A 27,701-nucleotide genomic window follows, 5' to 3' on the forward strand; every position below is an offset into this window, starting at 1 on the left:
CCATGTCCCCTGCATTGGCAGGCAGATTCTTAACCACTGCACCACCATGGAAGTCCCTTCATCATTTTTAGGATATAGACACTGGTTAGCCCTGGGCTATGAGAGCTCAGAGGGTCCTCAAAAATCACCTGGACCCACCTCTCATGGCACCAGTGAGACACAGTGCTTCATCATGTCTGGGCCAGTGGTCAGGAGACTGGAGATCTGGCCCTTTGTCCCAAATATCTATATGACCTTGACCACGTCCCACCCCCTCTCCTACTCCCTGTCTCCTGCTGCCTGCTTCTCTGATAAGGTGCTGGGAACATATTGGCCCATTTTTGATTTGCATGTATCCAGAGCAAGGCAATCAAAAGCCACCTTTATTCATTCTGCATCCAAACGGTGGGGTGTTTTTTCTTTTAGTTTTGTTTTAGAAGTTTTCGATTTATAGAAAAGTTGCAAAGCTAGTACAGAGAGTTCCCTTATGTACTTCTCACCCAGTTTCTCCCACTGTTAACGTCTAACATTAGTATGGTACGTTTGTCACAGTTAATGAACCAATACAGATATAGTAGTATTAACTAACACCCATAATTTATTGAAATTTCCTTAGCTTTTACCTAATGTCTTTTTCTGTCCCAGGATCCCAGCCAGGGTACCCCATCACATATAGTCACAGGTCTCCTTAGGCTCCTCTAGGCTTCAGGTTCTCAAACTTTCTTTGTTTTTGACCACCTGGTTGGTTTTGAGGAGTACTGGTCAGGTGTTTTGTAGATTGTCCCTCACCTGGGATTTGTCTGATGGTTAGACTGGGGGTAGGGGTTTGGGAAGGAAGATCCCAGAGGCAAAGTGCCATTCTCATCACATCCTGGCAAAGGTACATACTATCAACTTGACATCACTGTTGATGTTGACCTTGATCACCTGTCAGGTTCCACTGCAAAGTTACTCCATCCCTTCCCCCTTCCATACGGTCCTCTTTGGAAGGAAATCACTCTGCACAGCCCACGCTCAGGGATGGGGACTAGTGCTCCACCTCCCCAAGGGCAGAGCATCTACATAAATTATTTGAAATTCTTCTGCACACGAGATTTATCTCTTCTTCCCCATTTATTTATTAATTTGACCACTTACTTCTGTCAATATGGACTCAGATACTTATTTTATGCTTTGAGGGTTTTTTTAAATTAATGAATTTATTTATTTTTGGCTGCATTGGGTCTTCGTTGCCGTGCGGGCTTCCTCTAGTTGCCGCTAGCGGGGGCTGCTCTTCGTTGTGGTGCTCGGGCTTCTCGTTGCAGTGGCTTCTCTTGTTGCTGAGCATGGCCTCTCGGCACTCGGGCTTCAGTAGTTGTGGCATGAGGGCTTCAGTAGTTGTGGCTCACAGGCTCTAGACTGCAGGCTCAGTAGTTGTGCGCACTGGCTTAGTTGCTCTGAGGCACATGGGATCTTCCTGGACCTGGGATCAAACCTGTGTCCCCTGCATTGGCAGGCGGATTCTTAATCACTGTACCACCAGGGAAGTCCCTATGCTTTGAGTTATAATCCATTACTGCTGTAATTATTTTACTGCTCAAATTGTTCCAGCTTTGTCCACTGGGAACTCTTTCAGTTGGCTCCTGTGTCCCTTTGACATACCCCCATCACTGTGTGTGTGTTTTGCTTATTTGTTTGTTCGGAGCACTTCCTCACTTTCTGACACTAAAAGATGCTCTGGATTGTGTCGTATATTTCTTGCCCCAGTCCTAGGACCAGCCATTTCTCCAAGGAACCCATGTTCCTTTTGTTGGAGAATAATATTAGAAACCAAGATCTGGGCACGATGTGTGTCCATTACTACAGAAGTGTCATTGCCTCTAGGCCAAGAGGTTTTCTTTTAGTGAGGGAAACCTCTTATAAGATTGCTTTTTGTAGTGAGGGGTTAGCTCAAGAGTTGCAGTAACCTGAGTTGCAATGTGGACCAGCACACGTTCAAGGCATCTTCCCTCGCTGTGAGCCCAAGGAATACCAGTTCCGTTCAATATTAGTTTGGCAAAAGCATCAGCGAAGCCCCTTTCCTGCCCCTTCAGGGTGCCAGGGCCAGGGAAGAAGGCACAGTCAGCAGGTCTGTTGTGTGCCAAGCACCATCTCTCATCTTTCCAACAGGGGGCAGGCTCTCTATTTTATAAGTGAGGAAACTCAACTCTGACGGTCAGGAGGCTGCCCTGAGTAATAAGGCTTCTAAGTGATACAGGGTGATTTGAACCCACCAACTGATTGCTTTCAAAGACTTAAAAAAACAACAGCACAGGGGCTTCCTAGGTGGCGCAGTGGTTAAGAATCCGCCTGCCAATGAGACAGAAACAGGTTCGATCCCTGTTCCAGGAAGATCCCACATGCCATGGAGCAACTAAGCCCATGCGCCACAACTGTTGAGCCTGCGCTTTAGAGCCTGTGAGCCACAACTATTGAGTCTGTGTGCTGCAACTACTGAAGCCCACGTGCCTAGAGCCCGTGCTCCACAACAAGAGAAGCCACAGCAATGAGGAGCCCGCGCACCACAATGAAGAGTAGCCCCCACTCACCACAACTAAAGAAAGCCCGCGCACAGCAGAAAAAGACCCAACACAGCCAATAAAATAAATAATTAAATTTATATTACATAAAAACCAACAATACAGTGTCTCAGCCTTATCTCCAGAAATGCTGATTTCTTTGGTTTAGAGTGGGGCTCACTCATCAGCGTGATTTTAAGGCTCCCGAGTGATGCCAATATGCAGCCAGGGTTGAGAAACTCTGCTCCGTGCCAGGCTACAACCTCGTTATAATTAATGAGAGAGGTGGGCCACATGTGTCCAGAGTGGGCTTCAGCCACTGGACTCCTGACCTCCCATGGGCACAGAAGCCCCTGCACTTGTGGTCTCTGTGAAGAACCAGCCACTTCTGTTCTGGCCCTAAAGAGCATGATTGGAAAATTTCCCCAAGCAACTGGAAAATAGTCCTAAAATAACAGAAGTGGAAAAGCAGACAGCTCTGGATTGTCCAGGCCAAAAAGAGATAGTGAAAAACAAAACCATTTCTAGTGTATTTAGCTTTGGGTTTTTACGTATTTATTTGGAGAGGAGGAGGGGAGTGCGGCCTGCATAATTCTCTCCCTAACCGTATTCTGTCCCAGCTGTTACTGAAATCAGCTGGTCTTTCCAAAACCCAAGCTGGCTGAAGGTGGACAGGGAATGGCTCCCACACCAGCCAGGGGCTCGAACCTTCTGCATTGCAGTAATTTACCCGTGAATCTAACCCTCATGTAAGTCTCTTGGGTTTGGGAAAGACCCCAAGACACTGATGCTGGGAGGGAATCTTCTAGAAGGAAGGAGTCCTGGACCCTTTTGTTCCCTTCTCTGCCTAGACTGGAAAAGCCAGCTCAGAGAGGAGACGTGACTTGCCGAAGGCACAGGAGACCAGGGTCGGCACTAGGAGGGACGCCGTGTCCTGCCTCGTGGCCCAGGGCTTTGACCATGACCCCACTGTTGTTTCAGGGAATGGGCATGGGGGAATCCTAGCTCTTCAGAGAAAACTGGACCCTCGGAGTGGGCATGTCACCCGTCAGTTTGAACAGTTGGGGGAAGAGGATTCTTCTCCTTTTTGCACGTTCCTAATCCATTGTACTGGGGGAGGTGACAAAAGGGGAAAAAATAAAGAGGGAACAGAAGGAGTGGGCTGACTCAGGTGTCAGCTCAGCAAGGCACCAGACGACGTTTGTTCCGTAGAGGAGAGAGGTTGGGTGAGGGTGCTGGGGCACAGCTGGCTTTGTGGGTGGCCCGATTAATCAGGGAAGGCTTTCGGGAGCAGTAGTTCAGGGAGGTTCCCGGTGTGAGCTGCTCCATCCTCATAAGCCCAGGGAGCCCACAGGCGAGGGTCCTGGAAGTGGACAGAGAAGGCGCCTGTGCCTGGACTTGTCACCTCACGCTCCCTCGCTGCTCACCTTGAGCTCATCCTTTCACTCGGGGCTGAGACCTGAAGTCTGGAGCTGCTAGTGAGGGTGTCTTTCCATGTCCGGGGTGCCTGCTGCCCCACCATGTTGCCTTTCTGAATCACAGAGCCATCCATGAACAGGAGGACACAAACACTTCCTCCGTACAGCAGGGGTCTCTGAGGCAGGTAGAGACACTGTATATTGGGTGCTTATTATATGGCAGGCACTCTTCTGAAGTCACCTGGGCAGTTCTTTCAGTAATCCTTTGCAGGGACTTCCCTGGTGGTCCAGTGGTTAAGACTCTGTGCTCCCAATGCAGGGGGCCCGGGATCGATCCCTGATCGGGGAACTAGGATCCCATATACTGCAACTAAGGCGGCATGCCACAACTAGAGAGCCCATGCATGCTGCAACAAAGAGCCCGCACGCTGCAATAAAGACCCAGCACAGCAAAATTAATTAAGTAATTAATTAAAAATAATAATCCTTTGAGGCACTGGGTCAACTGGGAATGCTTTCAGTCTAAGTAACAGCCAGCCTACGGTAGCTTCAGCCGTAAGGCTACTGTTATTTACCTAATGAGAAATCTGGAGATTTGGGGTTCTAGGACTAGTTTAGCAGTTTAGTGATGTCTTCAAGACCCAGGTTCTTTCCACTTTTCTGTTCTCCCACCTTCAAGGTTGGCTTTTGTCCTCAGGTTTGTCACCTCATGGTTACAAAATAGCGGCTGCAGCTCCAGCCGTCTCACCCATTTTAAAGGAGGTCATGGGCAAAAGGCTTTCTTCTCTTAGCCTCAGTCTTTTTGTCAGGGAACAGATGTTTTTCCAGATACCTTATTGGCTACCCCTGACTGTGAAGGGAGGCTTGGGAAGGGGGTGAGTGGCACAGGGGAGCAGAATAGCCATAATTGGTTTTGACCAAACAGGATTCATCTCCTGAGGCAGAATGCCTTGCACCCAGGCCAGCTTTGAGGTCAGTTAGCAAGGAGAGGGAGAGGACTGGTTCTCCGAGAACTAACTCATAGTGACCATCCCATGCAGGAACTATCATGACCCATCTCAGGCTTCCACAGAAGGGCTCCAAGGCCCAACACTACAGACCTTCCCGTTTCCCTCTCTTCTTGCCAGTCCTCTTCCTACACTGTTTTCTCATCTGTACGAGAGGTAAAATACGCTACATCCCAGGGAGGGAGTTGCTGCAAGGTATCTAAAACCTCTAAGCAGGTGCCTGGCATAGAACACATGCTCAGTTGACACACAGTGGCTTGGCTGCGTTGGAGGACATGTACTGTAATGGTCACAACCTGATCTGAAGGTCACTGACCTTCCATTCTTGTCCCGGCTCTGCCACAAACAATGTGACTGCAGGATGTCTTTTTGCATGTCTGGGTCTTGGTTTCTTTGGCTGTAGAGTGAGGAGCTGGCCATATCTGTGGCTTTCAAACTTCCCCACCAAGCTCTGGGGGCCCCGCAACAGCACCTCATAGAAGGAAGAGAGGAGGGAGGTATGCAAAGGATGAGGTCCCACCTCTGCATATCCCACTGCCATACCATTACCTACTGTGGCGTAATGAACCGCTCCAAAGTCCAGTGGCTTAAAGGAGTCACCATTTGACTTTCTCAGGGTTCTCTGGGTCAGCAATTTGGGCTGGGTGCTGCTGAGTGGTTCTTCTGCTGGTGTCTCCTGGGATCAGTCAAGCAGCTGCAGTCATCTGGCAGTTTGACTGGGGCTGGCTGGCCTGAGATGGCCTTGATTGGCTGGCTGGCGGTTGTGGACTGGGCCTCACGACTCCAGCAGGCTTGCTCAGCCTTCTTCACGTGACAGCTCTGGTCCAAAGGGGTGAGCATGGAAGCAGACATGCCTCTTAAGGCCTAGGCTGAGCACTCCACAGTGTCATTTCTGCTGCATTCTTTCGGTCAAAGCACGTCCCAAGGCCGTCCTTCCAGGAGCAGGGAGATAGACTCCAGCTCTTGATGGAAGGAGCTGTAAAAACTTTGTGGCCATTTTTCATCTACCACATAGACGAATGATCTTTGAGTCTGTTTTCCTATTTGCTTGGAAAAAAGATAATCTTAATAATTATCAGTTATTTGTCAAATGAGATTATGCGTATAAAAATCTTAGCCTGTGGTTTAGTGCTCAGTAAATGGTAGCAGTGCGTAATAATAATAAATGTCGCTAAGTGCATACTCTGTGATCACACACGATCAGCAGTTCTCACAGCAACCCTGAGAGATGGGTGTTATTGTTCTCAGGCTCAGATGAGGAAACTGAGACCAGAGGAGTAAAAGTAACTTGCCTACCGACCCACAGGTAAGGAGCAGAGCTGAGATTTGAGTCCCCCTGCAGCCCTGAAAAGAGAGCTGCCAGGGGGTATAAAGAGAAGAGGGGCTTGGAGACTTTGCACGTGGATCCTCCAAGGGTGCTGAAGCAGGAGCTCTGGGTGGCACACCCAGCCTGTTAGCCCCCTGGGTGCTCACCTACAACCACCATCGTGGGCAACATCTCCTTAGAGAATAAGCAGTGGACACCCAGTGTGCGTGGGGGCGAGGGGGACACAGGCAGTTCATTCAGGTGCCCTTCTCCTGGCACTGGCTTCAGCTGGACTCCGCTGGGTTTAAGCACGGGAGACACACCCTAATCTAGAACCCTTTGCAGGAGTTACCTCATTGCATATATTCTTGCAGTGAGCCTCACAGTGACACTAATTTTGAGGTGCTGTCTGTGGATACTTCCTAGAAGGGACCCTGAGACTAGCTGAGCAGCCAGACCTCCCCAAAGGGGAACACAGAACAGACCGTCTCATTCCAAAGGACACTGGCCAAGACAGACCACTGTCCGGAGTTCCGCCCACAGCAGGCACCTGTCAGTGCCCCCTCCCCCACTGCCGTCTGGGGGCAAAGGGTCAGAGGACTCCTCTAGCCGCCCTCCCTGCTCCTCTCCCACTAATTCATCCCCCCAGACCCCCCACCCAGTGCCCTATCTTGGCTATTCAGATAGGAGCCCCAGGACTTGGCCATGGCAGAAGGAAGTACTACAGGAAGCTTTGTGGCCATGCTGAAAGGGTGGGTGTTGGGCGTTCAGAATTGGGAACCTGTGCCCAGCCTGAGGGACTTTCCACCCCCGTCTGCACCCCTGCCTCGCAGTGAGTAGCAGATAACACAGACTTGATGGCAGGAGGTAAGTGAGATGTTCTTGGCACGCCTGGGTTTGCATCTTGCTTCTGCACTTCCTGTTTGCATGGCCTTGGGTTTATTTAACCTCTCTGGGCCCTGAGTCTTCCATCAGAAGGAATGGTAATAGTGCCTTCTTCACGGGGCCATGGGGAGAGCTGGGTGATGCCAAGTGTCAGGTACCTGGCCCAGAGCGCAGACGTCAGCCACTCTTTTAACTTCTGGCTCCTTACCCTCCACTGAACCACTCTCTCAAGGAAATCCCTTCTGAGTCTTTTTCACAAGAAACACACGTGGCAGACTGATCCCCAGTTCTAGTTGGAGCCCGAGACTGGGAGACTGAGGAAGGTAAACCAGCCGTGGGCGAGGAGGGTGGAGGCAGATGGAGAATTAATCCTTAGTGAGCTTCGGTGGAAACACATATATCCCGTTGGGTGATTTCTTATGCAACATCTCAGTTACTTCTTCCAACACGGAGGGGCAGGGCTTTGGTTTCATTTCTTGTTTCTGCTGGGTGGTCATGGGTGTTATCCCCACTTACAGATCAGAGCACTGAGGCTCGAGAGGCCACGGAATTACCCAGAACCACAGAGCTCATAGCTGGCTGCCCAGGGCCCTCTGGGAGCCCAGGAAGAAATGCAGATCGTGACAGATTGTGCCTCTCCCCCAGCTGGAGGGGTTCCTGTCCGAGGGTGCTTACGTTCTTTCTTTCTGTGAAACAGGAGGGTGGAGGACAGGGTCGATGTCTCAGGAGAGTGAAGAAATCTAGAAATAGTTAGGTGCTGGGTGTGAAAGAGACAATTAGACTGCAGGGCGGCGTGGTGGGAGGTCCCAGTGGAGGCTGGCGACCGTGATTTGTATTGCAGGCACCCTAGGGAGAGCTCAGTGGGGTCCAGTAGTCCAGGAGGAAAGTGAGCATCCGTAGAGTGAGAAATCTGTGTTGTGCTGTGGCCCTGGCCCTCCATTGGTCTCTCTCTCTCTCTCTGACAAAAAGTCCATCCTTTTGATAGGTATCCTTATTATCTTGTTTTGTTCTCTTGTATTTTCTTTGGGGGGAAAAATGGTTGGTGGCATTTGTCCTCATGGGTCATGCATGACTCACGTTTGACAAGCACTGCCTTCCTTTCTGTGTCATTCTGGACACTCCGAGATGGTGAGGGCCAGCTCTGCTGTGTGCATGTGCTTCTGAACAAGTGACCTGGGCTTGTGTGCCCCACACAGGTGCACCTCATGTGTAAAGGGAGCATTTGCCCTACAAAGACAGGGACCCCCAGTCTGGTTCCACTTCAGGAGGGCGCCAGCCTCAGCTCGTGCCCGGCTCAGGGTCGAGGATCCAGCATAGCTGTCTGCCTTCCCAGGGCCTCCCTCCCCAGGGCCTCCCTCCCTGTGTCCTGCTCCCCAAAGCTGCAGCAGGGGGTACCCTGGGGGCAGCCCAGAGTTCCCTCTTTCCACACTCACCCCACACATGTCCACGCACACACATTCACACACTTGCACACACACTCACTATGCACTGCTATTTTTTTTCTTTTTGTCTGCGTTGGGTCTTTGTTGCTGCGCACGGGCTCTCTCTAGTTGTGATGAGCCAGGGCTACTCTTCGTTGTGGTGCACAGGCTTCTCATTGCAGTGGCTTCTCTTGTTGCAGAGCACAGGCTCAAGGCACGCGGGCTTCAGTAGTCGTGGCGCACGGGCTTCGTTGCTCTGAGGCATGTGGGATCTTCCTGGCCCAGGGATCGAACCCATGTCCCTTGCATTGGCAGGGGGATTCTTAACCACTGCACCACCAGGGAAGTCCCTTCACTATACTCGACAACAGTACTCTGATACCAATTGGATGTCCTACAATTCAATTCAGTTCACCTCTGACATGACTACCCGAAGTGAACACAGACCCCATAAGTTAAAGGAAAGGTCCCCCAAAGACTACCCCTACCGCAGATGCCAGACACAAGTGGGGTCCCCAGCCTCTCATACTTCTGTCTGACTTGGCCACAAACAAGAACCATCTTTAGGTTTGATAATTTGATAATAAGACCCAGAAAACTCACCGAAAGCACTATGCTTATAAAGGCTACAACTCAAGAGCAGCTGAATGAAACACCTGGGGGTGAGGTTTGGAGGGAGGGGGACACGGAACTCCGATACCCTCTTCCCGTGGCATCCGGGCATGGCACCCTCCCCACATATCAGTGTGTTTGCCAACCAGGAGATTAAATCATTACCCTGTGCTTTTTTTTCTTCCTTAAATATTTATTTTTTTGGCTGCACCAGGTCTTCATTGTTGCATGCGGCATCTTTAGTTGTGGCAGGCGGGGGTCTTTAGTTGCGGCATGTGGGATCTAGTTCTCTGACCAAGAATCGAACCCAGGCCCCCTGCATTGGGAGGGCGGAATCTTAGCCACTGGACCACCAGGGAAGTCCCCATTGCCCTGTGCTTGAACGCAGTCTGCAGTCCCTCTCCCCTTTCCAAATATCAAGAGGGGACTTCAGGTTCCAACCCTCTAATTACATGACTGTCTTTCTGGGGCAGCCCCTTCTTTAAGGTCCCACCTGAGTCACCTGTTACCATAAACTCAGGTATGGCCCAAAGGGGCTGCTTATGATTGCAAAAGACCTACCACTCAGGAAATTCCAAGGGTTTTTCAAACTCTGTGCTAGAAACCGGGGACAAAGGCCAGATGTATTTTCTATAGCACCCACAGGCTTATTCTCACACACACGCGTACACACACATTCACACACACACACACACACACGCCTACATTCCGTCACACGTGCTGGTTCCCATGCACCTGATGGGTATGAGGCAGCTCTGCCTTGGATCTCTGAAGAGGAGCCAAAGTGACCTCTTTTCTTTGAAAGACAAGTTCCTGGGGCCAGTTCAGATCCAGGTGGACGCATCAGCTCAGCGGGCGTTGACAGAGCGGAGGGCAAAGAGGCAGCTAGAGGAGAGCTGGCCTCCTGCTGGGTCCCCTAGGAGGGCGGCCTTCAGGTGTGGCAGCAGCACCCCTGCCCGCCTCACTCTGCTGCCCCGGAAGCCTCTCTGCCACCTTCCTGTGCCCACTGCGTCCTCAGGCTCTCTCCACCTGCCCTGCGTGAGGAGAGGGGCTGGTAAACTCACTTCTGACCACGGTTCAGTGATGCATTGTGTCCTGCCCCCAAGGGGCACACTCACGGAGAGCAGAAGCTTAAGCTGAGAGACCACCCGCTGTGGGCCACGTGCGGGGGCAGCCGGGGCTCAGTATCTAGAGCTGAAGGGCCTGAGCTCAGATCCCAACTCCAACACTTCCTAGCCCTGTCCTCCTGGGCATTACCTGCCTCTCTCTACCTCAGTTTCCTCATCTGTAAGATGGGCATAATAACAGCAGCCCCTCTCATATGAGAGTTAAGTAAGATCATGGAATCTGATGAACTGGGGTTAAGGTTTGGGCAGACTAGGGAAGTGATACGTGTTAGCTGCTACTAGTCAATAATAACGATATTACTATAATGCTTTATTAACAATTCTAATGACATTGTATTAACAATTATAACAGTGTAGCAATGTCATAATAATAGTGATCAATAACAAAGGTAGGTCTCCGGTGGCTTGAGAGGGAGCTATGGCTAAACATCACCCGGACTTGATCTTTTGCCGCAAGCAGGCTGGTGTTGCTATTGGAAGACTGTGTGAAAAATGTGATGGCAAAGGTATGATCTGTGACTCTTATGTGTGTCCCTGCACCCTGGTGCGCATATGTGATGAATGTAACTATGGCTCTTACCAGGGCCGCTGTGTGATCTGTGGAGGCCCGGGAGTTTTGGATACCTGTTATTGTAAGGAGTGCACCATCCAGGAGAAAGACAGAGTTGGTTGCCCAAAGATTGTCCATTTGGGAAGCTCTAAGACAGATCTCTTCTACGAATGCAAAAAAATATGGCTTCAAGAAGAGGTGATTGGTGGGCTGCTTCTTCCTCCCCGCATCAAGCTGCTGCAGCTGCCAAAAGAAATGCCTACTACTGCCAGCAGAAAGGAAGTGGAGCACAGAGCATCACCTGAATTGCCTGTTAGTACACTGGCACCTTTCCACCCTTTCCTCTCCTCTCACGCGGACATGGTAGGAATGGAAAAAAGATTCTTCACTGAGCATTCTGGCAGACTGTATGAGAGAAAAGTTGATAGATTAGTTCATGGCGTTCCTTAAATTCAAGAAGCAAGGCTGTGTTATCTACATCAAGAAGTTCTGTACATCAAAAGCTTCTAAGATAGGAATAATAGATCATTTCAGTCTTTGCTTGTGGAGTTGACTCTGAAGCCACCTGCCTTGAGAAGCATGTTCCTGCAGCAGCTCTGATGGCAGTTGTCCTTGATGAAACACCTGCAGTGTGGGGGGGACTCTCAGAACAATAAATGTGGGCGTTTCATCTTCTAACACACACACAAAAAACAACGGTGGGGAATTTGGAACATCACCCAAAGGGTGGCGGACAGTGAGTCTAGGTGGGGGAAGGGAGGAAGCTCCATCTCTGTGCTCCTCCAAAGCCTCTCACGCTTGGGGCCATGTCCTCTGGAGGCCCCAGTGGCCCTGCTCCCCAGCCTTGTCTCAGCATCTTTGGCCAGACTCCTGGTCTTCCAAACTCTAGCCCAGGCTCCTGGAGCCTGAGTGGGAGTGGCTTAGAACCCTGGGCTGGGATGAGGGTGGAAGGGAGGGGGGACATCGTAACTCAGTCTTTTCTCAGGAGAGGAAGGCGGGACCCTTCCCTGAGGGAGGACCACCCCCTCTCCCTCTCTCCCGGAGGAAGCCATGCCCCAGGAGGCTGGGGAGATCCCAGAAGATGTCTGTCGTCACCTGGGAGGAGGGCTGAGCCTGCATGGGGCCAATGGAGAGTGAAAAGAACATTTTAAAAGCACAGAGTCTGTGAAAGGAAGCAGGGGTTCCCTCCCCTGGATGGCTGTGGGGAGGGCACTGCCCCAGGGCCGCCGTGGGTGTGGCAGTGGAAAACTTCAGTCACAGTCCCCTTAACTGAGCAGGACTGTCGTCAGGAGGAGGAGAAGTAAAAGTGAAGTGTCTGTAAATACGCTGGCTCTGGTTTAGACTTCGAGTAATGCTTGGTTACCAAAGCACAGATAGGCCCTCGGGGCTCAGAAGCATCGTTTTTTGGGGGGTTTTGTTTACTTTTTAATTAATTAATTAATTAATTTACCTATTGACTGTGTGGGGTCTTCGTTGCTGTGCACAGGCTTTCTCTAGTTGTGGCGAGTGGGGGCTACTCTTTATTGTGGTGCACAGGCTCCACATTTTGGTGGCTTCTCTTGTTGCAGAGCACGGGCTCTAGATGCATGGACTTCAGTAGTTGTGGCACACGGGCTCAGTAGTTGTGGCACACAGGCTTAGCTGCTCTGTGGAATGTGGGATCTTCCTGGAACAGGGCTCGAACCTGTGTCTCCTGCATTGGCAGGCGGATTCTTAACCACTGTGCTACCTAGGAAGTCCCAGAAGCATTGTTTTTGACCAGAGTAAACCCATAGGAGAAGATAGGGCAAGTCCCTCCCTGGGCAGGATGTGTGGAACAGAGAGGGGCTGCATAGCGTGGGGTCTGGAGTGTGGACACCAGCGTCCAGGGCTGAATCCCAGCTCTGCTCCTTTCAGCTGTGAGGCTTTGGCTGGGCAGAGCCTCCAGGATGTGTCCTGGGGGCCCAGCCCATATGAGTATTTCCTCCGTCCATCTTCACACCAGCCCGAGGAGCCAGGACCTGTTAAGGTCAGAGAGGTTTCTTCATCTGTGAAGGTTTCTTCATCTGTGAAGTGGGGCTAACAGCTCACGTCACAGTGTTATTGAGAGAATGAAGCAGGTGAATGTATGCAAAGTATTCATAACAGTTCCTGTCACAGAGAAAGCTCATATTAGTTACCAGCTGTTTTTGTTTCCATGGGGGAAAAAGTAATATGAATTGACTAACATTGGTGACTGTTTCCAGCCGCCTCCCCCAGAGCATACGTGCTGGGGCGTGTGTACGTTGGCGCTTTTGCAAGTGTGGAGCCCAGACCGCTACCTGTAGCAGATTCAGCTGCTTCCAGACTCCCCCTCCCCGAACAAACCAGCATCTCGGCGGGGGGGGGGGGGGGGGGACTCAGGCATCTGCATTGATTTAGTTGACCCTCCCCCCACGTGAGAAATTGAGACTCAAGGAGCCAGGGCACATGGGCCAGGTGACACCTGGCTCTCGGGGCAGAACCCCTAGTTCTGCAGAATGCTTGACTCCCCCACCTTGCCTTTTTGTTTCTGGAACATTCCAGATGACGTCCATCTCACTGTTGTCCTTCTAACTCCTCACAAGCCTCTGACTCATGGAGCCCCCCCCCCCCTTCCTCTGTTGCAGGCATTCCTGGTCCGCCGGGACGGCAGCTTGAAGCAGCTGGTGCTCTGCGTCCACTTCCCTCCCCTGAACGAGAGCGCGTCCAAGGTGCTGGAGTACACCATTAAAGAAGAAAAATCGAGTGAGTACCATCTCCCCGTTCTGCCTCCGACCACACAGGAGCAGCAGGTGCTACACCCTGTAACCACAGATGCTCCTTTCAGGCCAGACGTGTCTAAAATTAGAAGGGGGAAAACTCTCATCCGCTGAAGTTATTTGGCCTGGTTTGTTTTGAACTCGGTTTATCACTCAAAGTCAATGTGAGTTTCCACTCACCCATGTCACAGCTCGATGGCTTTGCTTCCTCAAGGCCACTGTGACGTTTCCTCTTGTTTGGTCATGCTGGAGAAAGGGAAGAAAAGGAAAGGAAATGGCTGGGGCCCTGGGTCCTGGTGATCGCTCAGCACACACTCAAACCATGATCTTGGACAAGTCACTGAACCTCTCTGAGCCTCAAGTTTTCTCATCTGTCAAATGGATATAATAGCCATTCCTTTCTGTGTCAGAGGGCCTTTGTGAGGGATCCAATGGGCAAGCACTTTGAAAGACAAAAATCCTGTGTGTGCGCAGGGCTGCATGATTAAATATTATATAAACATAATAAATACTTTAAAAAATATTTATTGCATATTTTAGGGTGCCTGTTTCTCAAGAGACACTTGGGCCTGACACTGGGAAGATGCAAAGATGAAAAGGACAGAGTTCTGGCTTCAAGGGTCTCCCAGTCTAGTTGGAGGATGGGGGACGTGGTGGGTGGGAGGGACACAGACATCAACACTCGCTGTGCAGTGTGACAGACGTGACTGCACAGGGACCTCTGGCCGAGGGGCACAGAAGATGCAGCCCACAGTGCGAAGGACTCTGGGAGGGTGTCAAGGAGGAGGGAATAGTGAGGGTCCGGAAGGGTGAGGGTATTAGTTCAATTAAACACTGATTTTCTAGCTCTAGAGGTGGAAGAGAAAGCAAAAGCAGGGGGCAGGTTCCTGTTCTTGCCATACACTGAGTGGGTGAAACATAATTCACTCATTCGTGTATTCAACAGATGGTTATTACGTGTCTGCTCTGTGTCAGGAGCTGTTCTACCGTTGGGGACACAGCAGGGAACAAAACACAGTCCCTGCCTCTGAAAAAGGAGGCAGTGAACAAGTAAGCAGTGTAGGGTGATGGTCCGATGGAGAGTCATGCTGTGGAGAACATGTGAGTGGGAAGATTAGCCAGCTGTTGCAATAACAACAAAAAATGTAATGGCTTAAACCCAGGAGGGGCTGGTTTCTCCATCATGTGCAAGATTCCTGGTCAGTGGGGAAGGCTCATTCAGGGACCCCATCTTCAGCACCAAGCCTCCGGTTCCCTGTGGTTGACTCCAGGCCAAAAGGCTGGAAGGGAAAAGAGGAGGCTTATGGGTGGGAAGTGGGTGTGTCACTTGTGCTCACATTCCATTGGCTAGAACCTGCTCACATGGCTACACCCAACTGCAAAGGAGACTGGGAAATGTGGTCCAGACACGTGTCCAGGAAGGCAGAGAGGGCCTGGATCTTGGTGAACTGCTCGGAGCCTGCTCTCTGGGGAAGGGGTAAGGAGTGTGTGGGGTTGTTAATTTATACAGCAACCCTTAATGACTCCTGTCCTACAGCATCCAGCAGGGAAGAAAATGTAGGGATCTCAGAGAGGAAGGAGTGTTAGAGTTTCCCCAGACCAAATATACAGCACCCTCCGATGACTGCAGAAGGAGTGAAGTTGTTTGGGGTACCTGGGGCTGCACAGACCCTGAGAGCACTTTTGATCTGGGAGAAAAGACAACCATCAGCCTGTCTGCCTTTTTTATAAATTTATTTATTTATTTATTTTTATTTATTTATTTATTGGCGCTGTTGGGTCTTCGTTGCTGCACGAGGGCTTTCCCTAGTGGCGGCGAGCGGGGGCTACTCTTCATTGTGGCGCGAGGGCTTCTGATTGTGGTGGCTTCTCTTGTTGTGGAGCACGGGCTGTATGCACGTGAGCTTCAGTAGTTGTGGCTCACGGGCTCTAGTGTACAGGCTCTGTATTTGTGGCACATGGGCTTAGTAGCTCTGCAGCATGTGGGATCTTCCCAGACCAGGGCTCAAACCCATGTCCCCTGCATTGGCAGGCAGATTCTTAAACACTACACCACCAGGGAAGCCCTCCTGCTACTTACTGAGAGTAACCAGGCTTTCAGGGACTTGGCTGCCCAGACATCAGGTGCCCACAATCCTTTAGAAACCCAGGAGCAAATTGTACTCTTGAATTTCAACACCAACATTGGGAAAGTAGCTGGAAGTGGGGACTCGTGTTGGGCTGAGCCTGTTACATGTCAGTACGTGCTCTGTAAGTGGAAGGAAGGAGCATTGTTTCAAGGGCAGCTGACCAGGGGAGGCTTCTTGGAGGGAAAGGGAGTTGGGCTGGACTGACAAATGTCTGGAGGTTCTGCTTTCCTCCTCTGTCCCTGTGCTTCTTTCCCCACCTCCCTGCCCCATCTCCAGGGTAATCTCTTCTAGGTCTGCCCAACCCAGTGACAGCCAGGCTGCCCCAGGCTTTTGGAACTTGGTCAGGAAGCACACACAAGGCCTACCTCATGGAACTAGGATGCCACCAAGGCATTCGGGATGGAGGATGCTTCCTTCCCTGGTTTTGTGTCTTCCTCCCATGTGGTAGAATCCCATCTTCCATTTTTAAACCTTTAAAAATGTATGCTCAGCTTAACTGAAAAGAGCAAACCAAACATCCTTTGTGAAACATAACTCTTCCAAATCACTGTTCGTGTCCATTCACTGGGACTACACAGATCCCGTCTGTACGTTTGTGTGTTTCACTTTGCTCTCTTTTAATTTTATTCCACTGCTCCCCAAACCTCAGACCCCCAAGGTCTGCCCCCAGAGAAACCAGACAGAAGCAAGAAAGCAGCAGGTAGTGTGTTTCTTTGCCACGTTGCTTCGCTGCTTCGCCCTTCGTGCTGTCTTCCTGTTCGGTACCTGCCCCCTTAACACGGTGGTCGAGCGCAGCCCACGGAAGCCACACAGCCTGTGTGGGAATCCGAGCTCTGCCTTTTACCACGTGTGTGACCTTGGGCACCTTGCTTATCCTCTCCAGGCCTCTAAGATGGGATGATAATGGTGCCTCCTTCGCAGGGTGCTGGAAGGAGGAGTTCATGTGTCTGACCTGCCCCGGGGTGGTACCCAGGGTACCACAGAGGGTGATAATTGCGTATGTTATTATTATTGTTGTTGTTGCTGCTGTTATTATTAAGCCTCCTGCAGGATTAAGCCAGAAGGAGTGGAAGAAGCCTCCACACAGGGCTCCGAGGCGCTGCGTAAATCCCAGCCCAGCATGTGGGGCCTGCCTCCTCGTCCCTCAGGGGAGGAAGGAGCCACCAACCTCCTGAGTCCTCCTGTGGCCGTGGTGGCCGCAGTGCGGGGATGGCCTGAGGAGGAAGTGGGCAAGGGAAAGGCCCAGAGCCTGGAACTGGGAGCTTTTGTTGGGGTTCCCCGCACAGAGCTGAGGCAAAGGAAGGAGACAAGGGGATCCCCCCAAAGTGGGCGGTCAGCCTCATTTGTGACCCCACTCTGTTTGCTTTAAACAAGAGAGACTCTCATTGACCGTCTCTGTGCTTCTGTGTGCTTGGGTCGTCCCCTAGTTCCTTGTTAAGAGTTTCTGGGCAAAACCCTGAGCCAGTCAGCTCAGGCTAGTTATGCTGCCGTGACAGACAGCCCTGCACTGCAGTAGCTTGGACACGCACTGCCTCTGCACACCCAGTAATGCCAGTGGGTTCCTCATTCACGTCAGCTGTCAGCTGAGGCTCTGTACAAAAGCATTTCACTCTGCAAAACGGGCTGAAAGAGAGGCACCCATCTGGGGCCAGAGGGGAGGGAGAGAGACGGCAGAATTCCAGGATGGAATTCCACCTCAGAGGTGGCAGTGCCACCTCCCGTCACATCTCATTGGCCAAAACACGTCAGACAGCCAGGCCAGATTCAGTGGGATGGGCGGTATGAGCCTCTTGCCAGCACGTGGCTCGCAGGAATGAGTAGCAACTGTTTGGAACAACTGTTACCATCTACTGCATCCCCAGTTCCCCTCTGTGCTGCACAAGGTGACGAGAAGGCTTTGCGGTGTCTGGGTCACCACTTAGCTTCATCGGGGACCCGCAGAGGCCAGATGTGTGTGTGGCGGGTGGGGCAGGGAACTGGCAGAAGAGACACTGGCTCAGGGGATATAGGGGATGGAGGAGCAGGACACGGGGTGGACGGAGGCTAGTCCCGCCTCTGGGCTCAGCCCTGCCCCTTTATGTCTGAAACTAACCAGATGGCCAGGGGACACTAGCTCCTTTTTCATTAATCTGCACCCTTGAAGATGGTGGCAATGACACATTTGGGTGATGGCATTTTTCTGCTGGCCACTAAATAACAGAGAACCAGTTGGCCCCGTCTGTAGAAGAGGAACTATGAGACAGTGGCGGGTGGTGTGATCTGGCCCCTACAGGAAGTGACTGTCCGGTACGCGGTCTGAGCCTCTTGGCCGAGTTTCGGGGGCAGCCCCACTTCACTCCCTGCCTGTTTCTGTGGAGGACTGACCCCTGGCTTTAGAAAGTCTAGCCTGTCGAACTCAGTTAGGATTTCTTCCTGCCCTGAGCAGATTTCCCAATCTTAGACCTATGATTTTAGGCCAAGTAGTTGAATCGAATAGAAACGCTTACACTTGGGAACGGAGCCACCTCATGGGCACATGCGGTGAATGTTGCACTGGTTGGTGCTAACAATTATCACCACTGGACTGGGGGGACCTTTTAAACCAAGAAGGGGAGAAATTCTAGATGAGTCCTCCTGGGCAGTAGAGATCTCTACCTATGGAAGGGCAGAGTGTCACCCAAATTGCCTTTGAGGTCCACACGGGAGGTTTGGCTTCTGTGCTCTTGGATTTGACTCTTTCACCAACTGACCCATTATCCTAGAATGAGATTTAACCTATATTTGGACCAAAATGTATTAAGTCCATAAAAAGGTAAGGAATGATTTATTATTAAAGTCAGAGTCGGTGTAAAAGCTTTTTACATTTTATCAGGGAGGAAGTATTGCACCATGGTGAGTCTTGTACTCTTGTCAATGCAAACCTCTTTTGAGAGCATGAGCTTTGGAAAGGCTGACAGTTCTAAGTTTTTAATTCTGTCCCTGTCACCTTCTGACATCAGCCAAGCTACTTAACTTCTCTGTGCTTCAGTTTCCTCATCTGCAAAATGGGAACATCTGCAACACAGTTGTTGGGGGATTGATGAGTGAACACAGATGGGGACATGGGACAGTGTTGCTTGGCACGTAGGAGGCACTCAGCATCGTAACTGTGATATTGTGACTTAGAATAAGAAGGATATACTTGGTCTTCATTCTCATTCCTGGCACAGAGCTCCTATAACCTTTGGAATTTCCTAAGTGATAAGAACTATATCTGTGTCTTGAGATTCATAACAAGCCCTTGCAACCACACCTGAATTTACGTCAATGTGGTGACTTTTGGAACATACCTAAGGATGGGAGGTGGTTGCCGGGGAAACCAGCCCTGTGATTGGAATGTTGGAACTTTTGGTCCCACTGCCAACCTCTGGAAAGGGGAGAGGGGCTGGAGGTTGAGTTAATTGGTGATGGCCAATGATTTGGTCAGTCATGTCTGTGTAATGTAAAAACCTCTGTAAAAACTCAAAAGGACTGGATTTGAAGACCTTCCTGGTTGGTGAACACGGAGATTGGGGAGAGTGATGCCTTCAGAGAGCATGGAAGCTCCACACACCTTCCTGCGTACCTTGTCCTGTGCCTCTCTTCCATCTGACTGTGTCTGAGTTATATCTTTTTATATAAACCAGTAATCTAGTGAGTAAATGGATTTCCTGAGTTCTGCAACCCACTCTAGGTGGTTGAAACCTCCAGTCTATAGCCAGTTGGTCACAGGAAGAGGTAACAACCTAGACTTGCCACTAGTGTCTGAAGTGGGGCGCAGGCTGGTGGAGGGAGTCTTGTGGGACTGAGCCCTTAACCTGTGGGATCTGACACCATGTCCAGGTACATAGTGTCAGAATTGAGTTAGACTGTAGGACACCTAGCGGGTGTTGGAGAACTGATTGGTGGTGTGGAAAAAACAGACATTGGGATTGATGTCAGGATGGGAGTAACTCTATAACATCTTTGTGTTGTCTCCTGGACAAAGTGAAGACATTTATGGGGAAAAGCTATCACAGTGTCTAAGTGTAGTAAGAACTCAATAAATACTAGCAGTTATAATTAGCTGCGGAGGTTAAGTAACATGCAGCTCAGACCTCAAAACCATCACTTCCTGCAGCACCTTGCTCCTGCAGGACTCCTCTAAGAAGTTAATTCATTCTTCTTATCTCACATTGGTTATTACCCATGGAGGTTTTGGCAAAAAAAAATAAATAACCACAGTTTGTATCTTTCTATTTTCAGTAACTCCCTTTTCAGCCTCCAAAATTGGGGTTGGCCCAGGAAAAAAAAATATATCATCAGATAATTTAATTCCAAGAACCTCATTGTAAAACTTTGGTGAATTTTTTTGTTCTTTTCTTTTTAATAGATTTTGAATCATAGTAGTGCCTATATTTTTTAGCCTTCCTTTTTCACTTAAACATTTTATTTTGAGCTTTCTCTCTGTAATTAAACATTTCAAAGACTTTGTATCCAATGAACTATGTGCTGAATGACACTTACAGAGGCTCTGTGAGACGTGGCCCCTGACATTGGCCCAATGGTGAGACAGACACATGCGCACTTAACCAGAAATGCAAGTCAGACGGTCATAAGTACTAGAATGTAAGGGTGCACGTTGAGGCCACCAGGAGTTTGTCTCGCTCTGAGGAAATGGAACACAGGGAGAGGTTTTGACAGAGTTGGGAGAAAGATCCGGGACACATGGCCTTGGAGGCAAGAGAAGAGGGAAATGGGTTGGGGGGAAGGGAAGATGTCATATCAGCACCAGGCCCTAGTGAGTGGCCTCAGCCTTGTGTGTACAGTGACTGCCACCTTCAGGGGTTTTGCAGCTTTAGAAAATATGTCTAAGGGAAAACAATCCAACTCAATTATTTCAGAGAGCCAGGGGACTCTGCACAGCCATCCCTCTTTTAGGGGTGACTACAGAGGGGTCAGGCACCTCTTGGTCTTCCCGTTGCAGGAAAGCTCTGGGTGTGGGTTATCAACGTTTATATCTGGGGCTCCCACCTTCCTTTTCAGCAGTTTCTGCCTCCTTCTGCCACCCTCCACGAAAAGCTGCTCTCTGGAAATTCTCTAGCCAATAAACAGATTTATACTAACAGGTGAATGACTAACACTATCATAAAGTAGTCTTCCCGGCCATGAGGCTGTGCATCTCAGTAGGAATAAAGTTATTGTACTGATGTTACAGGGGTGGAGCGCCAAGCATCGGCCAGCAAAGAATGGGAGTTAGTTTGTCCTGGCTGCCCTGAACTAGCAGAGGAGGGGGCACCTGCTCTAGTTAAGGCTCATCTGACCACCCGCATCCTCCCCATGCCTACCACATGCCCAGGCCAGCTGACTTCCCTAGGAGACTACTTAGGTGGACAGCGAGGTTTCATGATGCTTGCCTGTTCGGGACACTCTCTCCTGGGTTATCTCCACCCGGAGGCCACTCCCCCAGAAGAGGATGAATGCCTGCATCCCCATCTGGCACTGCCTGCCCCCTTTCTCGTCCCCTCCTGTGCACTCACCATGTCACCCCACCTCTGTGCTATGCTCAGGGGCTCGAAGCCCACTCCTCTCAGCCTGTTGGGTCTTCTCGTCATCCTCTGTTTCCCATTTCATATTTTCATGTCTTATTTCCCCAGCTGGCTGAGGGTAGAGCTTGTGTCTGCTGCAACATCTGTGGTCCCCATAGCCTAGCAGAGGGCAGGGCCACTGCTCAGCTGATTAATCACACCTCACAGATGTAAGCAGAGAGATGGCCTGGTCTGGAAAGACTGAGAGAGTGGGCTTTGAACCCAATGGACCCAAATTGAAACCTACCCCTTTGCTTTCATCATCTGTGAGGTCTTGGCATCGCTGCTCAGTCCTCTACCTCACTAAGCCTCGGTTTTCTCAACTGTGAAATGGCCTCAAAATCATAGTGATGACTAACTGGAACTGCATACAGTAGGTGCTCATAAAAAGTTAACTGCCTCTTCACTTTCCCTGATTGCCTGCCTTCCCTCTTGGCATAGGTCTAGGGGTTTGCGTTAAGTTCTTTTGCTTAACTAGCTCTGGGAACTCAAGCAAGGCGTTTGACTCCTGGGCCTCACTTTCATCAACCACAAGTGGGGTTAAAGGTGCCTCCAAGGTTATTGTGAGGAATAGACAAGAAAACATATACATCAATTTGATTACTATGTGTTTCGGCATGTTTTTCCTTGGGTTTATCCTTCCTGGGACTCTCTGCTCTTCCTGGATGTGGGCGGCTATTTCCTTTCCCATGTTAGGGACGTTTTCGACTGTAATCTCTTCCAATATTTTCTCGGGTCCTTTCTCTCTCTCTTCTCCTTCTGGGACCCCTATAATGTGAATGTTAGTGCATTTAATGTTGTCCCAGAGGTCTCTTAGGCTGTCTTCATTTCTTTTTTCTTTTCTTTTTTTTTAGCTCTTTATTGGAGTATAATTGCTTCATTTCTTTTCATTCTTTTTCCTTTATTCTGTTCCATGGCAGCGATTTCCACCATTCTGTTCTTCTGCCTCTGTTATTCTGCTATTGATTCCTTCTGGTGTACTTCTCATTTCAGTTATTGTATTGTTCATCTTTGTGTTTGTTCTTTAATTCTTCTAAGTCTTTGTTAAATATTTCTTGCATCTTCTCAATCTTTGCCTCCATTCTTTTTCTGAGGTCCCTGGGTCATCTTCACTATCATTATTCTGAATTCTTTTTCTGGAAGGTTGCCTATCTTCACTTCATTTAGTTGTTTTTCTGGGGTTTTATCTTGTTCCTTCATCTGAGACATAATCCTCTGCCTTTTCATATAGTCTTTCTGTGATTGTTTTTCATTCCACAGGCTGCAGGATTGTAGTTCTTCTTGCTTCTGCTGTCTGTCCTCTGGTGGATGAGGCCATCTAAGAGGCTTGTGCAAGCTTCCTGACGGGAGAGACTGGTGGTGGGTAGAGCTGGGTGTTGCTCTGGTGGGTGGGGCTCAGTAAAACTTTAATCTGCTTGTCTGCTGGTGGGTGGGGCTGTGTTCCCTCCCCATTGGTTGTTTGGCCGGAGGTAGCCCAGAACTGGAGCCTACAGGCTCTTTGGTGGGGCTAGTGGCAGGTTCAGTGAGTACTTCCCAGAACTGCCAGTGTCCTTGTCCCGTGGTGAGCCTCACCTGCCCACTCCTACCCACCCCACCCCCGCCTCTGCAGGAGACCCTCCAGCACTAGCAGGTAGGTCTGGTTCAGTCTCCTGTGGGGTTACTGCTCCTTTACCCTGGGTCCTGGTGCACACAAGGCTTTGTGTGTGCCCTCCAGGAGTGGAGTCTCTGTTTCCCTCAGCCCTGTAATCAAATCCTGCTGGCCTTCAAAGTCCAGTTCCTCCTGTTGCCAGACCCCCAGGTTGGGAAGCCTGATGGGGGACTCAGAACCTTCACTCCAATGGGTGAACTTCTGTGGTAAAATTGTTCTCCAGTTTGTGAATCGCCCACCCAGTGGTTATGGGATTTGATTTTATCGTGATTGCACCCCTCCTACCATCTCATTGCAGCTTCTCCTTTGTCTCTGGATGGGGGGGTGTCTTTTTTGGTGTGTTCCATTGTCTTCCTGTCGATGATTGTTCAGCAGTTAGTTGTGATTCTGGTGCTCTCGCCAGAAGGAGTGAGCGCACATCCTTCTACTCCACCATCTTGAACCCAGTCTCAAGAAAACATATTCGAACATACCTAAAACCTGGCAGAGATGCAAGAGTGAGCTGAATATTACTGCATGCATCCATCCACTCATTCACGTGTGTATATAGCTAGCATCTATTGAGCCCTAAGCTCAGATAAGACAAAATTCTGCTCTTAAAAGGATCACTTGGGTAGCTGAGTGGGTTGGGGCAAGAGTGGAAGTGCTTTGTAGTTCTCCTGGCGTCCCTGTACGGAGGCTTGCTCTGAGAGGAGCGCCCCATGTTCAGGACTCCTAAGGAGATGTCCCTGGGGGACTCAGCTTTGGGGGGTTTTCCTGAAAGGGAAAGCTAACTGTTACCTCTGAGCATTTCTGAAGCACTTCCCAGATTTGCTTGGCTCTGGAAACTCCCTGACAGCTTCACCACCAGGAACAGTGACGGCATCAGTGTGACCATGTGCAAAGCCATGGTGTCAATGAATAGGGTTCTAATCTGGCTCCCCCAGTAACTTGCTGTGTGATCTTATACAAGTCACTCAATGTCTCTGGGCCTCCTGTGAGAAGGGACTCCTGACCTCACCAGGCAAGAGATGGATATAAGATGCCTTGGAGGGATAAAGGCCCACACAGAGAGAAGGCGCCAGTCTTGGTTTGCCTGGCCCCAGACATCCCAAGCCCTTGGATGTAAAGCCTCACCATAGCAGAGGATGATACATGTTCAGTGTCCCAGGCAGCCCAGCTGGCCGCTAGGGAGGCAACAGTATTATGCCTATCCTACCAACTTCTTCTTTCTGCCCAAACTATTTGAGGAAGCAGAGGTAAGAGCTTCTGGAAAGTTCTATAGGAATGGACTGATGACTTCTGTTTTTTTGTGTGTGTACATCTCCCTGGATCTGTTAAGAATCAAATAGTTTGCACTGCTTTTATTGGCAGTCCTGAACCTGTTACCTACATTCTGTTTTGCTTTTTGCTATCTCAACCTTGGTTTTCACAGTGGAAACTTTCAGGGAACTTGCCACAGTGGAACTCCCCCTCTTGGGATGTTCCTTTAACATAGTCATTGTTCGCAGTCCAAGACTGCCCTGGGCAGCCCCCAGGTGAGACCCAGTTCCTCAGTACTAGGCCCTACCCTTGAAATCTTATATAGACTTTGGTCCCCAGTGATTGGGGAAACGCCCTGTGTACCCGCCCCTGTACCAGGCACAAGGTGGGCATTCATGGAAGCCTCTCCTCTTGTCTTCACCACAGCCCTAGGAAGCAGGTGCTAAACCCCAATTTTGCAGCTGAGGAAATTGTGCCCAAGGATGAACCCAGGCTATCGACTCCACGTTCAAAGCACCTTAATCTGGGCCAGTTATTTCTTGTCTTGCCTGCCGTGGTCCTCACGCATGTGGCTCTCCACGTCAAGGGGCAGTAGGGGATGCAGAGAGGGAGAAGAGTCTGTTGGGGTCACCTGGGTTCCAGGCCTCTTAATGGTTCTGCCTCTTGATGACCATCTGCAGGTGGGTTTGTCTCTGAGCCGCGGTTTTGGTGGCGTGCCAGAGCTGGCTGGTTCCAGCCGGTGAGAGTTCACAGCGCACATCTCTTCCCAACTCTGCACTTGAAGTCAACACGGTGGGAGTATTTACATCATGGAAATTGTCAAATGCCACAAAACTGGGGCTTTCTTTCCCTGGAGAGCCGGTTGTTAAACATTACCAGCACACCGCTGCTCCGTTTCCTCGTCTATAAAATGGGGACAGTAGTGTCCGCCTCATGGAACTGTTGGGAGGAGATATACATGTGAGCATTTTGCAAACTAAAGCATGATATGTGTGTGTGTGGATATGTATGTATACATAGTTTGTTATAATTCTTACATGAAAAGCTGTATCTTTAAAAAAGGGATGGGGGCTGTATCTTTGCAGAAACAGGACATAAATTGGAACCAGGGAGTGGTATGGCAGGTGTGGCATAGATTCCCAGAGAAATCGGGAGTGATGTGAGACTGTAAACCGATCCTGGGATAACATTTGAGATCATGAGGTCCTTTCTAGTGGAAACCTGAGGGGCTCCTTCATGGTGGCTTCAGGGTTCTAAGGACTAAACCCTGTCAGTCACTGAGAAGACATGGTGGAGCATGTTCCACGGTTTTCTTTGTGGCAGTGGACGTGGCTGTAGTAGAAAGAGCTGACACACCGGCAGCGCTGGATGTGAAGGCTGCTTTGTCACTTACTAGCTGGTTGAAACTGGGCAAGCTCCAGAGCCTTTTTGAGCTGGGTTCCCTCATCTGTGACTTATGGGTTTGGGGAGACCTGTGGAGAGGGGCCTGTGGGTCTTGGCATCCATGGACCGTGCTGGCTCCCCAGCACGTTCTTGACACTGTGTCATACTACTTGCTCTTGAGTTGAAAACATGGCTCTGCTCTCAGGGAAACTTCCATCTACTTTGGGGTGCAAGGACCACACACACTACATAATTTGAGAATCGCATGAGACATTCACTTATTCTTTTATGCAGTTTAAGGACATTAGCCCCTAGGGATACAGAGATGATGATATTAAGAAGATGTTAGGATTTTACTGCACTCAGAGGAAGAACCCCCAACACGGGAGGGTGAATAGACTCCCAGGGGAACACGTCTGGGGCATGAGAACACGTGAGTTGTGTCTTGAAGGATGAACAGGACTGTCCTGTTCGAACGAAGGAAGAAGAACACGCGAGGTGGTAGGACTGGACATGCAAAGACATTGAGTTACAGGATGTTGGGAGTGTGTCCAAGGGACGCGGTATCGGCTGGAATGTAGGCGTGCCGAGAGGGGGACAGGCAGAGAATGGGACCACTGGCCAGAGCTGATCACAGTGTGGCGTGCACCCAGGTCTTGCAGCTCAGCCTTTATCTAAAAGGCCCCAGGGAACCCCGGCAGAAGGCAGAAGAGCGCTAGGGTTGGGGGTGGGGTCGGGCAGGGCATGATCTGATGTGCCTTTTAAAAAGAAGTCCTGCATCCACCGCAGGGGGCAGTGTGAAGGCTGGAATGCAGAGGAGACTCCAGGATGAACACCAGAGGGGACTCGTTACGGGCAGCATGTGGGGCGTGGAGAGGAGGGGCCACGGCCCAGAGATATGACAGCACAGTTGGCAGAACCAGTCGAGGAAGGAAGAGGAGCCTGTGGTTCCGGGAGGCACCTGGTGTCAGGCATCTGTGGCAGTGTCACGCCAGGTCCAGGAGAAGAGTGGTTGGAGCAGGTGACAGCAAGGAACACAGAGAGCCGCCATGCCAGGGAGAAGGAAGCCCATCACCCCAGTGCCTGGAGCAGTGCCTGGCACATAGTAGGTGCTCAGCAAGTGTTTGATGAATGCAGATTGAATAAACCCTTGGGTCCAGGCCTCTGGAGGGAGCGCAGAGTCCAGGTAGAGATCTTAGAGTCTCCGGGGGATGAGATGCTAAGCCTGCATCGTCCTTCCCTGGTGGTCACCTCCTGTGGGGTCTAGAGGCCCGTTTCCACCTCTGCGCTTAGAGGTAACTCTACTTTTCTTACTGGGCAGTACAAGTGTCATGTGGTAGCTAAAGGGGAACTTGAATTAGATGACGGGCTAGAGAAACCTAAGACTCTGAATCTAATTGCCTGAAGACTTTGAGCCTTGACTCCCAGTAGGTCACGGGAATGTCCCTGTGCCCACAGAGATGCTTCCTGTGGCAGCAGCAGTGGTGTCCCATTCCCTGTCCAAGGACATTTATGGTGATTCAGGAGAGCACCCAGCCCTACGCCTGCTGGGGATTTGGGGAATGGGGGCGATTCTATAAATAACACCCCTGTCTTCCACTCCTGCGTTCAGAACCCGTGAGGAAGTAAAGGGTCCGAACATCAGCTTTCCTACGGATGGACTGATTTGGAGGATGCAGTTTGACCTACAGCCAAAATCCAGGGCCCTAACATCACACCCCTCATTGAATTTGTCCCCTGGAACCTCAGGCCTCCCCGTGGCCAGGGCCAAGCCTGCCTGCCCCAGGGTACCTACACCAGGGCCAACGAGAAGAAAGCTGCGTCCCAAGCCCAGCTGGCTGGGCCTTTACCAGCAGGTGTTTCAGTAGCATTTCAAAGCAAGTGACTTGAGACGGGTCCCTTGTTCTTGATGCCACACTCAATGGCTCTGCGCTGCTGGTGAAGAGGACGGGAACGTGAATCCTGTGAGGCTGAGCTCATGGACTCTGAGTCCTAGTGGACACTCCTGTCCTGCATTCAGTTCCGTTCCAGCACGGATGTCGGGCCCCTGCTGCATGTGGGCAGCTCTAGGCGCCGGCCTCCACAAGGCCCTGGGCTTCTGCCAGTTGTCCCAAGAGCACAGGCTGGTTCTCCC

At 50.5% G+C, this 27,701-nt stretch overlaps 1 protein-coding gene and 1 pseudogene across 1 annotated transcript in view; both read left to right on the forward strand.

Moving 5' to 3' along the window:
* The window catches only part of RIN3 (Ras and Rab interactor 3), a 125,269-nt gene that overhangs the window by 44,073 nt on the left and 53,495 nt on the right, over window positions 1-27,701 (forward strand). Inside the window, exon 3 of the mRNA XM_057733235.1 lies at window positions 13,470-13,587. Within this exon, the coding sequence (XP_057589218.1) occupies window positions 13,470-13,587 (118 nt within the window). The remainder of the gene's footprint in view (window positions 1-13,469; window positions 13,588-27,701) is intronic.
* Window positions 10,711-11,044, forward strand: LOC130852307 (PHD finger-like domain-containing protein 5A; annotated as a pseudogene).

Source organism: Hippopotamus amphibius, chromosome 4, assembly GCF_030028045.1.
Source record: "Hippopotamus amphibius kiboko isolate mHipAmp2 chromosome 4, mHipAmp2.hap2, whole genome shotgun sequence".
In the NCBI taxonomy this organism is placed as follows: domain Eukaryota; kingdom Metazoa; phylum Chordata; class Mammalia; order Artiodactyla; family Hippopotamidae; genus Hippopotamus; species Hippopotamus amphibius.